The 16,846-nt window shown below is 47.2% G+C and overlaps 1 protein-coding gene across 1 annotated transcript in view; it reads left to right on the plus strand.

The window, feature by feature from the left end:
- The window catches only part of Fbxl20 (F-box and leucine rich repeat protein 20), a 57,578-nt gene extending 47,990 nt beyond the window's left edge, over positions 1-9,588 (plus strand). The window contains 7 exon segments of the mRNA XM_032911756.1: positions 723-797; positions 1,647-1,777; positions 3,486-3,546; positions 5,189-5,233; positions 6,122-6,178; positions 7,352-7,564; positions 8,625-9,588. Coding sequence (XP_032767647.1) covers positions 723-797; positions 1,647-1,777; positions 3,486-3,546; positions 5,189-5,233; positions 6,122-6,178; positions 7,352-7,564; positions 8,625-8,732 — 690 coding nt within the window. The 3' untranslated portion in view covers positions 8,733-9,588.
- The last annotated feature ends 7,258 nt before the right edge of the window (positions 9,589-16,846 follow it).

The following is a 16,846-nucleotide window of genomic DNA, read 5'->3' on the forward strand; positions in this document are numbered from 1 at the left end:
TGCTGTTTTATTCAGTGGTCACTTAAGCTGTGCCGTGGGTTCCATTTAAAATGCTCTGCTGTTTGCCATGGTGGGAAGATCCCTTTGTTGGAACAGAACTTGGATGTGTGGCTGCCTTAGGACCGCAGCTTGGGCTCCTGGTTGTTGGTGGATCCTGGGAACCATCGACTGTAATGCATTGCTGGCGCGTCCTTACCATCTGCCCCAGCTCTGTGAGCTTCCGCTGATGCCCAGCAGCAAAGAAACACGGGCATTCTGTTCTCAGCTCCTCCTCCCAAAAGCTCGTTAAAAAGGAAAACAGAGCCGTGTAAAACAGTTGAAACTACTTTGCCTATAGTCTTAACTCACTGTATCACGAATATTTAATGTTCTAGAAATAAAATCCATGCCCAGACATGATGACACAAGCCTGTAATCCCAGTAGAAAAGGAGGAACAATCAGGCCGAACTGGTCCATATGGGGTCTGGGATAACCGGAACAACATAATTAGACTCTCACATCCCAACCTTAACCTTTTTCCTAGATTTGATATTAATAAGAATTTGGTATGGCCAGAAAAAACATTTTTTTCTAGAAAACCCTGGTTACTACTACTAGGAATTAGGTGTGATATTTTTCCCTTTGCAATTTGGTTAGCCTTGTTGAGAATGTACTGGTGAATGTGTACAGTATTTTTCTCTTTTGAAACAATGTAGTAAACTCTTGTTTTTAATCTTTGCAGCTAGAAGATGAAGCTCTCAAGTACATAGGTGCACACTGCCCTGAGCTGGTGACTTTGAACTTGCAAACTTGCTTAGTAAGTGTTCCTTCCCATGATGCTTCTTCATTAGTAATTTCTCCCGGTAACACTGTTACAAAAGTTTCATCCAGAGCAGTTGCTTACAGGCATAGTGATATACACCTATAACCCCGGCACTGAGCAGATGAGAAGATCCTAAGGGAAGGCCAGCCTGTGTTCTGTAAGAAGTTCTAGACCTGCTAGACCCCATTCACAGACAAAACGGGCATAATGATTCTCCCCTGGGATCCCAGCATTTAAAACATGAAGCAGAAGTGCTGTGAGTTCAAAGCAAGCCTGAGCTCCACAGTGAGACCCACACTGATGTTATGTGTCTCTCTCTTAGTATTTATTTATTTTTTGCTGCAGCACAATCAGATTATGTAGTCCAGGGTGGCCTTGAACTTAAGATCCTCCTGCAGTGGTCCATCCAGTGTTCGGGTTATTAGTGTATGCCCAAATACCATATTGTGACATCTTAATTATAATTTTTGAGGTTTTAAAATGTTATTTCAATTCAAAATTATTTAAAATACTAATTTATATCTGAATTTGAAACATCTATTTGTTGCATAAGTTGTGATACTGGTTCTAAAACTACAAGCAAACAGATGCTGTGTTGAGACTGTAGCCACCCACGGCTTCTTTCTGTATTAATGTTAGCTATAGTGGTAAGTATGTTCAGTATCCTTATGTTAAGAGCTCACACAGAGTGCGAGCATAGCCGCAGCCTGCATCGGCAGGAGCTAGCAGGAAGAGGCCGGCCTCTAGGCTTGGTGCCTGGTGGACATGCTGCCTCCCAGAAGTGTTTGATTTTTTTTTTTCTGTAAGTAACGCATATTGACTCCTCTGACTCTTGTGTTCTAGCAAATCACAGATGAAGGCCTCATCACCATATGCAGAGGGTGTCATAAGTTGCAGTCTCTCTGTGCCTCTGGGTGCTCCAACATCACAGATGCCATCCTGAACGCTCTAGGTCAGAACTGCCCTCGGCTTAGGTAAACGTTGTTTATTTAGCTCAAAAAAAAAAAAAAAAAAATCCAGGGAAGAGGAAGCTGCCGTGGTCTGTGTTTCCCCTTGGCATTTTGAACCTTTAAGCAGACCGCAGTACCACACCACCCTTGTGCTGTTGTCCTGCTGGCTTTGTTCTGTGGTGGTAAATAAAGCACCTGAATCAAGGGCACTCACTGCTCAGAGTGGGAAGACAGACTTTCTCACAGCTCCTCTCTCCACATCTCACAAGCCCATCCATAGGCGTTTGTTTTAGTTCTGCAGAGTTCTTGTGTTTACTATCATTCATTCATTCATTCATTCATTCATTCATTCAACTTGAGGCAGGGTACCTATTATGTGGGCTGTCCTGGAACTCACTATGTAAACTAAGCTGGCTTTGAACTCCGAGATTCACCTGCCTCTAGTTTCCCAAATGCTGGAAATAAAGACACATTGCACCATCATCCCGGACCAGGTTTATCATTTAGAACAGCTTTGTTCCTCTGTAGCTCTTGTCTGGGATTGACTTAGGGGCTTTACCAGTGCTGGTCTGTAATGTAAGCACTGTTCTATCTTCCTATCATAGAAGAGAAAGCCAAGGTGTGTGGTGGGTGGGGCCATGACTGCTCAAAGGCCCATGGCAGTCAGAGCATGAGCAGGGATTCTGAGACAAGCATCCTGGCACGCTATACGTATAGTAACAGTCACAAAGCAACAGATCTAAGACTTGGTCCTTGCTCTCCTGGGGATGGGCCGACCACAGTGGCTGAAAATGTGGAGGTTCCTTTCGAGGCAACATCACCTTCGGTCCAGAGTAAAGCTCTTCCTCAGGGAGGCAGGTCATGATAGCCCTCCCTACTTTAAATTTCAGCTCTGCACCCTGTGTGCCCTTACCCTGGGAGGATGTCCAGGCTCTGCTGTGACGTGGTCACAGGCTGTGCCGTGGCGTGGTCGCAGGCTGTCTTGTCAGACCTGGGCTCCTTGCAGCACTGGTTTCTGGTCTTGATGGTGATTTACTGTGTTCTGGCCTCACTTGTTGAGCTTTGGTTGTAAGGGTTTTAAGGAGACGATGTTTGGTGCCATCATGCAGCACAGCCATTACCAGGCCTTACACAGTGAGCAACAGGTCTCCCGTCCTGTGCCTGAGTGCTGTGAGGTCAGTGTTCGCTAGGAGAATGGCTGCCGCCCTGGCTTCCTTCTGCGCACCCCAGGGGCCTGTGGGAGGAGACAGGCGGCTTCCAGTGGAGGGTTCCATCTTGGACAGACCTGTACTCCAGCAGTCCTCTTGCATTTTTAAAGCAGTTGAAATCTCTGAGAGCCACATGAAAGACAGAATATAGTCACTTCAGCGGAAGAGGTGGAACGTTAGAGTATTTATCTCCATTTCCTTTGTTTTCTAGGAGCAGGCTGCCCTCTGGGGGTAAGCAAAATGCAGCTTGGCATTAACTACCAGCTTCTGTTCTATTCCTCAGTATTCTTTGATTGCATCACCCTCAAGTGTGGTGTTGACTTGATAACTTCGTGAAAACAACGAGATTGTGTACAAACTTGTGTAGTCACAAATGTCACTCCTGTGCACAAACTTGTGTGGTCACTGGTGTCGCTCTGTATTATGAGCTGTCAGAGAGTAAAGATTGCTTTCTCAGATTACTGCTGTTTTAATAAAACGGGTTTCAGAAACCTAACTTTCTTTTCACTTTGTTCTTTTAACAGAATATTAGAAGTGGCCAGATGTTCCCAGTTAACAGATGTGGGCTTTACTACCCTGGCCAGGGTAAGAGTTTCTCAAGGGTCTGCAGTTGGTTTTCATAGTGGGTTCTGTGTTTGTTTTCGTTGGGGTGAGGGGAGGATTATTTCAGGGGAAGCAGCAGAGAGAGAGTCAGCAGGAGTAGGTGTGAGGACAACCTGTGCTGCATCTGGCACTCGCGGGCGTGGGCTGGGGGGCCGGCTGTCAGAGAGCAAGAGCTCTTTGCTGAGACTTGATTTCTCCAGTTTCATTAAGATAGTGAATGACGTGAAACAGGGATGTCCTGGTACTTTGTAACCTCTGTTGTTTGGTGTGTGACTGAGCAAGAGTACTGTCCAAAGAGAGGCCGGCCTGGTTGATAATATACCAGAGGTAAGAAGAGTCTTCCCCAGGGATGGTACCACTTCCTGTGGTTTATATAAATCACGGTACAGTAGGGCACTTTCTGGCTTGCTTGGTTTTTTTTTTTTTTTTTTTTTTTTTTTTTTTTTTTCGTTCGTGTTTTTGTTTTGTAGCCCTGGCTGTCCTAGAACTCCTGTAGACCAGGCTGGCTTATAACTCAGATAAGCCTAGCTCAGTAACAACATTTTAAATTATGTTGACTTTGGTTGGTATTAAATAATAAAGGGAGTGTAATTTGCTTTCAGGCTGATCTATGAAGTACTGATAAGGTGAAGGCCATCATGCCTAGCTTAAAAAGCAAATAAAACTTCTCTCTTTCAAACAAAGTAATTTTTATTGAACTACTTTTTAGTATTGGGGCTGAGGTCCTGAGTTCAATTCCCAGCAACCATATGGTGGCTCAAAATCATCTGTAATGAGATCTGATGCCCTCTTCTGTATAGTGTCTGAAGATAGTGCTAATATAAATAAAATAAATAATTCTTTTAAAAAAAAAAACCTCTATGGTATAGTATTAATTTTTAGCAGAATTACTCCTTTGGATTTATTTTTTTAAAGATTTATTTATGGGGCTGGAGAGATGGCTCAGCAGTTAAGAGCACCCGACTGCTCTTCCAGAGGTCCTGAGTTCAATTCCAGCAACCACATGGTGGCTCATAACCATCTGTAAAGAGATCCGATGCCCTCTTCTGGTGTATCTGAAGACAGCTACAGTGTACTTATATATAATAAATGAATAAATCTTTAAAAAAAAGATTTATTTACTTATATGTGAGTACACTGTAGGTGTCTTTAGACACTTCAGAAGAGAACATCCCATTGCAAATGGTTGTGAGCCACCATGTGGGTGTTGGGAATGGAACTCAGGACCTCTGGAAGAGCAGTCAGTGCTCTCAACCTCTGAGCCATCTCTCCAACCCACTCTGGATTTATAAAATGTTCAGTGTCTAAGTATGAGCTAACTGAGTTTTGCTGTGACCAGAGCCTGTTTATTTGTATGATTGACCCAGGGAAGACGATGTATACTTATAATCAGTCTCAGCCCTGAGGAAACTGAGGCAGCAGAATCTTGGGTCGGATGACAGCCTGGGCCACAGAGCAGGACCCCCTTTTGAAAAGCAAACAGAAAGTACAATAGGGTGGCACTGGGTGACAACTGCACCACCATGATTTTATTGCTGTGTTTAGTACAGTCTTAGTTAGGGGTTTTATTATTCAGCAGTGTTTTAGAAGTTTATACTGAATTATGTGGCATTATACTTTGTAGAATTGCCATGAACTTGAAAAGATGGACCTAGAAGAATGTGTGCAGGTAAGAGTGTGGTTTTACTCTCAGCACGTTTGTGATAGAAACAGTGCGTGTCTGCAGAATGCCTAACCCTTTCCCTACACAGTTCCTCCACCTTCCGAGGTGACCTCCAGGCACAGCAGAAATTGGTGTTTGCACTGTAAAAGCATTGTCCAGACACCGTCACATTGTCCATGTGACAGCTGCCATTTACTCTTAAATTAGTGTCTCCCGTCCATCACCTCTCGGTCATGCTAAGGCTGTGTCTACTCCAGACTTGGTCCCTCTGAGTTGATAGTTTCCCCTCTAGGATCACCTTATTTCAGATCCTCTTGAGCCATGTGTCGTAGAAATAAAGGTGAGAGGGATTTGAAGAGAGGTTCTGGTAATTCAGGCAAATCTTTTTTTCAAAAGCACAATGAAGAGGTTCCCTTGAACTAGAGCTACAGACCGTTGTGAGCTGCCATATGGGTGCTGGGATTTGAACCCAGGTCCTCTGGAAGAATAGCCAGTCCTTCCAACTGCTGAGTCAGCACTGGTGCTCCGGAAGCACCTGGTCTCTTAGTGATAAAACATGCCTGAGCCAGCCAGTGGAGACACACGCTTTTAATCAAGCACGCAGGAGTCAGACGGGTGGATCTCTTGTGGCCAACCTGGTCTACAGAGTGAGTTCTGGACAGCCAGGGCTACACAGAGAAACCCTTATCTCTGGGGGGAAAATGTTTGAGAAATAAATAAATTTTGATCAGTGTTTTTTTTTTTACTGGCTCATGTAGCATGTGGGACTGAAACCCTAAGGGCCTCTTATTTAATGATGCCCAAACTAGAAGTAGAGTTGCATAAAGTATTAGTTCATGAATTGCATCTAAATTAATATCATTTTACTTACAACAAATTTACTTGTTCTTTTAGATCACAGATAGCACATTAATCCAGCTTTCCATACACTGTCCTCGGCTTCAAGTGTTGGTAAGTTTGACTTTGACTGTTTTACTTCTAAAAGTTTTCTGAATAAATTTAAAAGTATTATTTATTTTACTTTTTGCGTATGTTTTTTGCCATACGCGTGAATATGCATCATTTATGTTTGTTCCTATTGGATCCTCTAGAACGAAGTTATAGATCATTGTAAGCCACCATGTGGGTGCTGGGGATTGATCTCTCTCTCTTCTGTGTGTGTACACAGCGTGTGTGGACACATGGTCAGAAAGCAGCTTTCTGGGGTTAATGCCCTCCTGGCACTTCAGTGGAGGTTCTGGGGAACAAACTCAGGTCACCAGGCTTGGAACCAAATCCTTTCACCCACTGAGCCGTCTCACTAGCCCCATGAGATAATAAAAATAAAATAAGTGTCACTGTATTTAACTGAGACATGCTGCAAATGAGGCGTAATGGCCTTTGCCTGTAATTCCAGCACTTAGGCGGCTGAGGCAGGAGGATCACCTGGGGTTTGGGGCCAGCCTGGATTATATAGTGATGTGCATTTGCAGAACATCACTAGTCAACCAGTGTTTCCAGGACACATTCGTCTGGCTCTTGACTTGGCTCTTGTTTGAGGGTCAGGTCATGTGTGAGTACCAGTGTCCAATATAAAAATCACCTTCACTAAGTGTGCATCTGTGCCCCGAGTCAGGTAGTCAGTGTTTAGTTCTGACTTCCTAAAAGTTTGTACATGGAAAGCTTGAGCCCTGTTTTGTCCTATAGATAAGAAAAGTGTTATCTGGGGAGTGGATTTGTTTGTTTCTGATACCACGATCTTACTGTGCAGCTCTGGCTGTCTTGGAACTTGCTCTGTAGACCAGGTTGGCCTTGAACTCCTAAGAGTTCCTTTTGCCTCTGCTGGAATTAAAGGGGTATGCCACCAATTCACAGAATTAGTGCGTGTGTGTGTGAGTGTGTGTCTGTGTGAGAGTGTGTGTGTGTGTCTATGTGAGTGTGTGTCCATCCCTCAGTCATAGATGCTCAGAGCAGAAGGCTGTCAGTCAGCTCTGATTGGCATACTTGTTCCATCATGAATGGCTCTAGATGGCTCTGTTCACCAGGCCCAACCAGAAAAGCCTGTGTTGGGATTTGACGTGAGTCTGTGGCAAGCACAATGCCGGAAGCTGCTGGGTTGTCCATCTTTGCTCTCTTTGGCTGCAGAGTCTTTCTCACTGCGAGCTGATCACGGATGACGGGATTCGTCACCTAGGGAATGGGGCCTGTGCCCACGACCAGCTGGAGGTGATTGAGCTGGACAATTGCCCACTAATCACAGATGCATCCCTGGAGCACTTGAAGAGCTGCCACAGCCTTGAGCGGATCGAACTCTATGACTGCCAGCAGATCACCCGGGCGGGCATCAAGAGACTCAGGGTAAAGAGCACTGCTCTCCAGCCCCGCCTCCCCCTCGTCCGTCTGTCTGTCACACACACTTTCTCTCTCTCTCTCTCTCTCTCTCTCTCTCTCTCTCTCTCTCTCTCTCTCTCTTTGTCTCACTTGTTCCTTTCTTTTTTCAGATTTCTCATGCTTTCTCTGTTGCAGTTTCCCTGGATAGTAGACTCCACCCATACATCAGGTGGAACTAGTAGGAAAGTGTCCCTTTGCCTAGTGAAGAAGTCTGGACGGTAGTGTCCAGGCCTTCTCCAATCCCCAGAGCACAGACAAAACTAACAAAAAAAAAAAAGCTCTCCCATGCTAGAATTTGATTCTAAAGGGAAAAAAAAAGTGACAAAAAAAAACAATTGCCTGACAGGGTGTCGCACGCATCCTCATACTCAGGAGGCTGAGGAGAGGATCCTAGGTGAGGTACCAGTCTGGATGGTGGGGTGAGCTCACCATCCACACGAGGAGGCTGGAGGATGCAGTCGGCAGAGAGCTTGCCTAGTGTGTACAAGGGAGAGGAGGGGAGACTGGAGACTGCACAGCTCCACGCTTGCCGTGGGAGCAGCAGTGTGGCAACCACCTCCCACAACAGAAAAAGGCTCCTGAGACCTCCCGTCGGCAGGACAGTCAGTCTTGGGCTAGCCAGAGCATCTTTGTTTACTGGTCTTTTGATTTTCCCTTTTACTCAGCTATTAAGGGTTGTCTAAAGAAGCTGAGGTCCTAAAGGTTCCTCACTTAACGAGGAACCCATGCCTTAAACCTCGTAAGTATTCGGATAAAGACTAGAAATATGTTTTGATTGAGTAAGTAATTGTTTTAAATTTGTCTAGCTTCTTGCAGCTATGGATTTCTAACTGGGAATCCCTTTGGGACAAGATGAGAAATTAATTTGTTTTCATTCCCTTTCCCTCTGTAGAACAGAGTACAACCGGGCCTCTACATCCTAGGAGTGCTTGGCGTCCCTGCTCTCCCTCCTCCAGCCCCGCCCCTTGGTCTCTCTAAGAAGCAGCATTGCATTCTCTTTCTCATTAACGTTTCCGTCTTGTTTCAGACCCATTTACCCAATATTAAAGTCCACGCCTACTTCGCCCCTGTCACTCCACCGCCATCAGTAGGGGGCAGCAGACAGCGCTTCTGCAGATGCTGCATCATCCTATGACAGTGGAGGGTCAGCCTTGGTGAACTGAGTATTTAATGACACTTCTAGACATACCGTGGAGTCTCTCCGGTGGAAGCGACCCCAGCGTTCTGGGCAAGGGTTACAAAGCACGGGCAGCGTCCAGATCCCCAGAGCCACACATACACAGCACATGCGTCCTCACCCCCATCTGCTGTAGTGCTGTGGCCATGGCACTGAAGCTCACACTGCTGTAACAAGTGGACTGGTAAAACCTGACCATTCCAGGTGGACATGCCCAGGAGCAGTCGTAGGCCGTGGTGGAGGGAGGGGCGTTCCAGCAGAGTCCAGGGTCACTGCTTCTGTGGTTTCTTTATTTTGTTAGGGGGTTTCTGTGGGGGGTTTGAAACAATAACTATGATCCTCCAGGGTGAGAGGTAGCATGGAGAACAATATATGACGTATCCAGGGACCAGAAAGAAAACTTCTGCCTCCTAGAAATGGTAGCCATCCGTTGGAGATGCCTACACAACTTCTGGGCTTCCGTGTTCCCATGCTGACATGCTGAGCATGCTCACAAAGAAGGCTCATCCATTCATCTGGTGTTTTAGGATTTGACCCAGAGGTTTTTTTAGCGGCTGCATTGAAATCACTGGGGTCCAAATACAATTACTTTTCTTATCTGCTCAGTTCGTCACTGTATGTCACTGTGCACCCGTCTTCCGTTCTCTTGCTCACTGCCACGCGCTCTCGTCCAGTCTGTCCTCCTCAGTATGCTGCCCACTCAATTGTTACCTGTTGCTGTTGTGTTTACAGTTTGCATTTTGGATGAATTAGTTGGGGTCACCAAACATTTTTAAAAGAAACATCAATAAATATTTTTTTAATCTAACTTTTACCATCAGGGGACCCTGCCTGAATCTTTGCCAGTCTGGAAAAAAATTTTAACAAAAGCAGGAAAGTTATGATAAGAAATAGTCAGATTGTTTGGATGGAAAGAAACTTTACCTTTTGGTTTTTGTCGTACCCTGTGCTGTGTGCCCCCTTGCATGGTGTGCACACTGCGCTGTCCGCTCCACCCCCTCCACCCCCACCCCACCCAATGCACCCCGGCACAAACTCGCTGAGCTTACTAAGACAAGAGAAGTGCATTAGTAGTGTGGAGTGGGTGACGAATCCCCAAACCGAGCCTGGGAGTCCCCACTGCCCAAGCTCAAGCACAAATGACCAACCTCCTGTGCCAGCAGGCATGTGGTGTGATCTCTGCCTGTGTCCCAAGTTACTTGAGTTACTTGCTTTGCAGCAGTGCTGCTGGGGTGGGGGCTCTGTTGTTTTTTTGAGCCCTTCCCACAGTTACTCCCATCAGGGGTACATGAAGAGCCCTGTAACGGCTGGCTTCCTGTGTGTTAGCAGAAGACCTGAGCGTATCAGCTGTCTCTGCAGACTTCCTCTGAAAGGTGATGTGAAGGCAGCCAGGTAGGAGCACTGGGGCAGCCAGAGAGCCTGGAGAGGGAGTAGGGGCCCAGAGGCTATGCCGAGCCTGGGCCCGACACCAGAGCTGAGAGAGCAGTGTTAGGACCTGTGGCTCAGAGTCAGGAAAAAGCCTCTTCAAAGAAACACACAGAAAATGAGAGAAACTAAATGAGTTTCTAAGGCATATTTGTAAACCCCAATGGTAGAGGCCTTGCGTGATGCTTATTGGGGAACTGGAGGAAGGGACTTTGAGGACATGGTGTGCAAGCCTGTGATCCCGGCGCGTTAGGGCTGTTCTGATGCGGTAGGAGCACGTTCTGCCAGAAAACATAGGAATAAGTCTGATTTATTTCTCCATCAATGTGGAGAACAATCAGATGAAAGGTCCTCAAATTCTATACTACCAGATTTATTTATCACATTAAACTTATTTAAAATTTATTTTCTTATGCTCTTTTGAAAGCTAAATTACTTGTGTTTCTATTCCTTTTCTTCCCTGTTCAAATGACCTTGCAAGGAATTTCTTTTCTCCTCTGAGGTTCTCTTGTTACATTGCTCGCCCGACTGGTCTCAGGCACCTGGGCTCCAGTTACCTCCACTTTAACACCCCACGCCCTTGTGGCCGGGACTTCGGTGGCCAGTGCTGCTCTACCTGACAGGGGTATTTGTGTGGCCCCTCCCCCAACAAAGTCTTACTCTGTAGCCCTGGCTGGCCTGGGATTTGTGGTTCTCTTTTGCCTTGGCCTCCTAAATGCTGGGATCATGAAGTTAGACTCGGTGCACACACACTCATCAACACACTTCCAGATGTGTTTAGATGTAGATCCCCTAGGACTCTCAGACAAAACCAAAAGAAACCGAGGGGCTGTCAGCTGTAAACTATGTTGTTTGATTTTTTTTTCCCCTAAGTGCCTAACAAGTTGACAGTAAGGCCTGAGTACCAAGCAGGCAGTGGACACAGATTCGACTGCCCTAGTCTAGGTCATTCAGGTACTTCTTTTCCCATTAGAGTTTGGAGTCTCTTATTTACTAGTGTGTCAAAGGCCTTGAGAATGCCGTCTGTCTCCTCAGAGAGCCACACGAGGGAGGGTCCATTGGCTTTGTCCTGGTGACCCCTGCTGGTAAGGCCAGGAACACAAGTCAACCGGATGAGGTCTGCTGAGGCTGCATATGTCCTGCAGCAGGCTTATCGTGCTTGGAGGAGTGTGGAGAAACACTGACCTCTGAACCCAAGTGCCAGCCCCCACACACGGAGTGCTTCTGAGAGCTCAGTAGCTTCGGTTTGTGGTTAGGACTGCGGATGGAAACCAGGGCCTTCTCAAGCATTAAGCACATGCTGTACCACTGAGCTGTGTATCATCTTCAGCCCTAGTAAAGCTTAACGTGGGAAATCCCTGTTTAGAGGCCTACTGGGCTGCCACTGTGACTGGAAGGTGAAGTGCTTGCCAGGCAGTCCTGCCAGAGTCAAGCTTGCAGAGCCACACAGGAGCTCTGTGAGTCTACAGTTACAGCACTTCCTGTAGCCAGATGGGCGGTGGGGACAGAATAGGCCAGAAGCTTGAGGACCCTCCGTCCTGGAGCACGTAACACTGACAGAAGCAAAATAGACCCTGCCTTAACACGGTGCGGAAGGACAGAATGACTCCAAAAAGTTGACCTTTGACCTCCATACAAGGTGTGGTGTGTGCGTGTGCCTGCACTTTCATAATGAAATGTAACAAGGAAGGAAATGAGGTTTGTGTTTATATCTCAACACAAAAGATGCAGAGGCTGGAGGATTGCTGCAAGTGTCAGGCCAGATTGGAATACATAGCAAGGGACTGGTGGGGTGGGGAGAGCCTGTTGGTCTGTTTGTCTCATCTTATGCCCATTCCAGAACTTGCCTTTTACAGTGGGGGAGAGGGGTGAGGGGCAAAAAGCCCTAGAATGAGATGGGGCCTCCGGGCTCAGGTTTGAGAGGAAAAGGCTCTTGAGTCTGAGGTTAACCTCAGCTACACTGTGACTGTTTTCAGCCAAGCAAAAAGAACAAGGCACCCTCAGAGATGTTGCCCCAAGCCTCCAGATGGCCAGGAGGTGTTCCGTTGTGTGTGGAGAAAGTTGTTGAGTATGTAGACAACCTCAACTGTAGCCCCCGCTCCCTGTGTCCTGGGTGATATCCACACCCGGCTGCAGGTCTCTCCCGTTCTTCCAGCACCCATCCTGCCCTCCGTCTAAAGCCCTCTGTCTGTCGCACTGTGGGACATCTCCAGTCTCGCATCTTCGGATTCCGTTCCCTGGTCACAGCAAGCTTTCACGGTCAGAACTGAATGCAGTACGGTCAGTGGAAGTAGCTTGGGGTATTTCTTACGGGGTGATCCGCGGTGTTTGTTTTTTTGGCTTTGAGTTGAATTTGAGGTCTAACTGATGGCTCCCCTCCTCCCCCCGGTGTTTGGAATGGAAATATTAAAACACTTTGCTTAATGTTTCAGAAATGCGTTTTACTGCCCCTGCTTTTACCTTGATCACTTTTCTGGGTGTGAAAGTATCCCTCAGATTATTCGTGTAAATTTCTGGTGAGATTTCTATGTCTACTAGGTTGATTTAGCAGACACGTAAGTCAGAAATGGTGGTTCAAACATTTCCCAGGGAAAGTTGGTGAGTAACTGAGCACACTTTATTAGGGTATTCTATGCTGTTTAGAATGTTTGTTGTGGGCCCCTGATGTGTATTTGACATTTTCAGTTGTTTTTTAAAGTGTGTTTGAAGCATGCCTTGGCTTGGCATTGTCAGGACATAGAGTTGTCACTGAAGAGGAGAGGGGCCCCATGCCTGTCTGTGGGCAGCCTCGTAGGTGACAGCATTGAGACGTGGAAGTCCTCACAGATGGTGACTGATCTTGGGCTGTTGAGGTGGCTCGGCAGGAAAAGACTGTTTGCGGGCCAAGTCCGACAACCTGACTTGTTGACGGTGAAGGGGCAGAACTGACGTCTGGAAATTGTTCTGCCTGGCTTGAAAGAGCCATGGTGTCTGTGTGTTCACATGGATTTAATAAAAGATTAGTCAAAAAGCAAGGCTTGCTGCTCTAAAGACAGGCAGCTCTTCTAGTCATCAGTGAGAGGGTGGACAAGCAAAGAGCTCTGCTGAGCCTTTCCTGAACCGTACAGGTGGGTTTCTATGCAGACCAGAGGGTAACCCTAGCCTTCTCAGGAAAGAGCTAATGCTTGATTGGAGGGCTTGGAGCAGAAACCCTTATATGACCTAAGGACAAAAATGTCAGAAGGATGAGGCAGAGTGGGAATCTTAAACCTCCTCAGCCTTATTTTTATCTTAGTCTGCATCAGAAGATGCAGAGGGCAGTGTTAGCAATAGGGTGTGCTTAGCCCTGCTGATTTGGGAATAAAAATTGTCTGTAAAAACAATATCCAAATGACCTAACACCTTCATTCTCCAACAAAAAGAAAAAGGAAAAAAATATATATATACATATATATGTGTATGTGTACACACACACACACACAAACACACACACACACACACACACATACACACACACACACCCTTTCACTTGAGTCTGAATGAATCTTGGGAGTTCAAGAAAGTTCTGCATACTATTTGAGAGGGAAAAGCTTCCATTATACAAACCACCAGTGGTACGTTGGAGAACCTACAGTTCTTTGGTCTCTGCCACATGAGTGTTTGGTCTAAGGCTTTGGAGTCAAGCTTACAGCAGTGTCAGGACTTCTCAGCCAGAGTGACTTGTAGAACAAGAACCATGGGCAAGCAGAAGCCTAGTGATGCTTCCCACTGTATCTTCCAGGCAAGGTTCATGGGAGGATGCTTTGCCTCAGGAAGAAGGTCTGTCCTGAGCTCCTAGGACTGTTCCTTCCCATGTGACACATTTACTGTTTTTTGGTTGTTTTTTTTTTCCCCACGGCATCAACTTTAAGTCCTTTCGGTGGCAAGAAGGGCTTTGTGCTTCTGGGGACAGCATTAGTACCAGGAAAGGAGAGTGGACAGTGGACCACAGTCTTCCCCCTAGGAAGAGGCCAGGAACCAGATCTGAGATCTTTTGAAGTTACATCCTTCTACTCCATTTATGGTGTTAGCTCCGATCTGCCCCGTATTGCTGCATACCTGTGTTTCTTCCTGTAGCCTAACATTTCTCTCAGCTCCCCAAAATATCCAGCCACCCGTTTGTAGCACTGGAAAAGGGGGACCTGTGAAGTCTTGAAAATGAGTGATGTAGCTCATTAGTTCGCTCCCTCTTCTCCCCAGAGACGCACGCTCCTGCTCACCTGGTGCTGCGGCGGGCATGAGCAAGCCGAGCCTTGCTGCCGCGGTCTGGGTTTACATAGGAAGGCTTGCTCCTTGTAAGGATCATTTCTGACGACTGTTAATCTCTAACAAGTACAAGTAGTGAGCCTGATTCCTGTGACGCCCTCCCTGCTACACTCAGATGTGACATACTAACACCTAGACCTTGTTGGCGTGGCCCAGAATCTTTAGGCCAGTTCTTCCTCCCTGGTGTGACCCCAAAACTGACCCCAAGAACCAGAGATCACCACCCGAAAGGGTATCTGGAAGAGGCTTGAGCTCACGTTCTCCGTTTGTTTTATCCGCTCTGGCCACCTCCTTTTTCCTCCCAGAAACTGTATCCAGTTTACCATTTCCTGGTGGTTCTGTTCACCCCTGCCCACCTTCCGGTGACCCTGAGGGCACAGACCTGAGCGACCTGTGTGGCCTGTGCGGAGCTCAGAGCACTGTGAGGACCGCCCCTTCCTGTCAGGCTGCTCAGGGACAGATGGATTGGTACCTGGTGCTGTCTGCAGAACTCGGTCTTCAGTCCTGCACCCCACTCCGCTGACTCCCTGAGGGGTAGCAGGGCAGTCCTGGTGTGATCCCTGTGCCCCGGCTGCTGGGCCTGACCTGGACTTTGCTGTATGGGGGCTGCTGCTTGCTTGTTTTCTCACCAGGCCTGCGCCAACACTTGGCCACTCCCCAGGCCTTGAACTGTTCCCCAGTGGGGACTTAACACCACGTTCCATTAGCTAAGTGACTGTATGTACACCTCCTACTTCCAGCATCCGAGGATGTGGGGGTGAGGAGGAATGTTTAAATAAAATCCAAGGAGGCAGTAGACGATTCTTTTTGCTTTAAAAATCTTTGGACTAAAGCTATGTTTTATATATAAATATATAAAGTAAATTGTTATGTAACTATTATTGTTTCCTGTATGTTCTAATTTTGTTTTATGATGTAATTAAAGGAAGTACGCTACGGAGACTTTTCATTTCCCTGTGGAAGCAGCCTGGTTGAGCTCTGATCCTGCATCCGGGTCCTAGAACTGCAAAGGCTCTTGGGGCTGAATGAACTCTTGGGGGGACATCGATACTTTTTAAGTACTGTTTGCTCTCTATTAAATCTCATTAATTCACTGGCCTAAGCCAATACTCTCCTAATAACTATTACTTAGTGCCCCAGCTCCACGAGACTTCAGAAACAAAGGCCATGGTATAAATCAGAACTGCCTTAACTAGGTTCACCCGAGGGCTAGAGAGAGCCCAGCAGTTAAGAGCACTGTACCCTTGCAGAGGACCAGGGGTCGATTCACAGCAGCCACACGGACCCCCATGGCCACCATGTGCGTACGTTGGATGGTTGGGAGCCACATGGATGCTGGAAGCTAAGGGTCTGCAAGTGCTCACAGCCTCTGAGCCGTCTCTCCAGCCCCACCTACCCGCCCACCGGGTAGTATTGACGCCTGGGACTATGGTGAAGGCCAGGCTGGCAGTGATAGGGTACTTGATTCCGAACTGCTTGGGTTCTACCCAGCACTGTCGCTGCAGAAGAATCCCTCGCCTGAGTCCCTGGCTCACCTGCCCCTTGTCAAGGAAGGGTGAGGTCAGAGGGAGCAAGTGTGGAGAGACGCAGCCCACGCAGGAGTCAGAATGTCAGGTTCGGATTGGTAGCAGGCACCGCCGTGCGGCTGCACACAGCTGCCTTCACTAGCAGTGTCTAGTACAGGTCTGGGGGAATAGTGGCTCACAGGTAACACCACGGCATTCGCCGCTCCAGTGCCTTCATTCTAAGATCCCAGTATCCATCCTAGCGTAGAGGTCTAAGGGACACAGAAGTAAGTACACAGGTTCTTGTCACCTTGGTAAGGAGGAGTAAGAGTCGGATTTGCTCGTGGCTTTAGGCACAGTGATGCATTCGTTCTTCCCAGCACTCTTGGTGAGGCTCTTGGGATCCTGAGGCTACACGGAAAAGCCCTGTCTCAAAAATCCAAGAGGGAGGGGGCTGCTGGAGGAGTGACCCCATGGCTAAGAGCACTCGCTGCTCCTGCAGAGGACCTGGCTTCAGTTCCAGCAGACCTGATGCCTCCTCAAGGCCTGTGCTCACACAGGATAGACAAATTCAATCTTTAAGAAGCAAAACAGGGGGTTGGGGATTTAGCTCAGTGGTAGAGCCCTTGCCTAGCAAGCGCAAGGCCCTGGGTTCGGTCCCCAGCTCCGAAAAAAAGAAGAAGCAAAACAGGATCGAGTGAAGGCAGGAGGATCAGGAGTTCAGACACCCTGTTTCAGACCAAAAACGGGGGACACTGAAAAGGCAAAGCACTTGCCTAGCACATGAATGGCCCTTGATTTGAGAGACAGCACCATTTTTTAAAAATTAAAATTCTTGTTACCTACAGTATCAAGAAA

The sequence above is a fragment of the Rattus rattus genome, chromosome 9, assembly GCF_011064425.1.
Source record: "Rattus rattus isolate New Zealand chromosome 9, Rrattus_CSIRO_v1, whole genome shotgun sequence".
Lineage (NCBI taxonomy): Eukaryota > Metazoa > Chordata > Mammalia > Rodentia > Muridae > Rattus > Rattus rattus.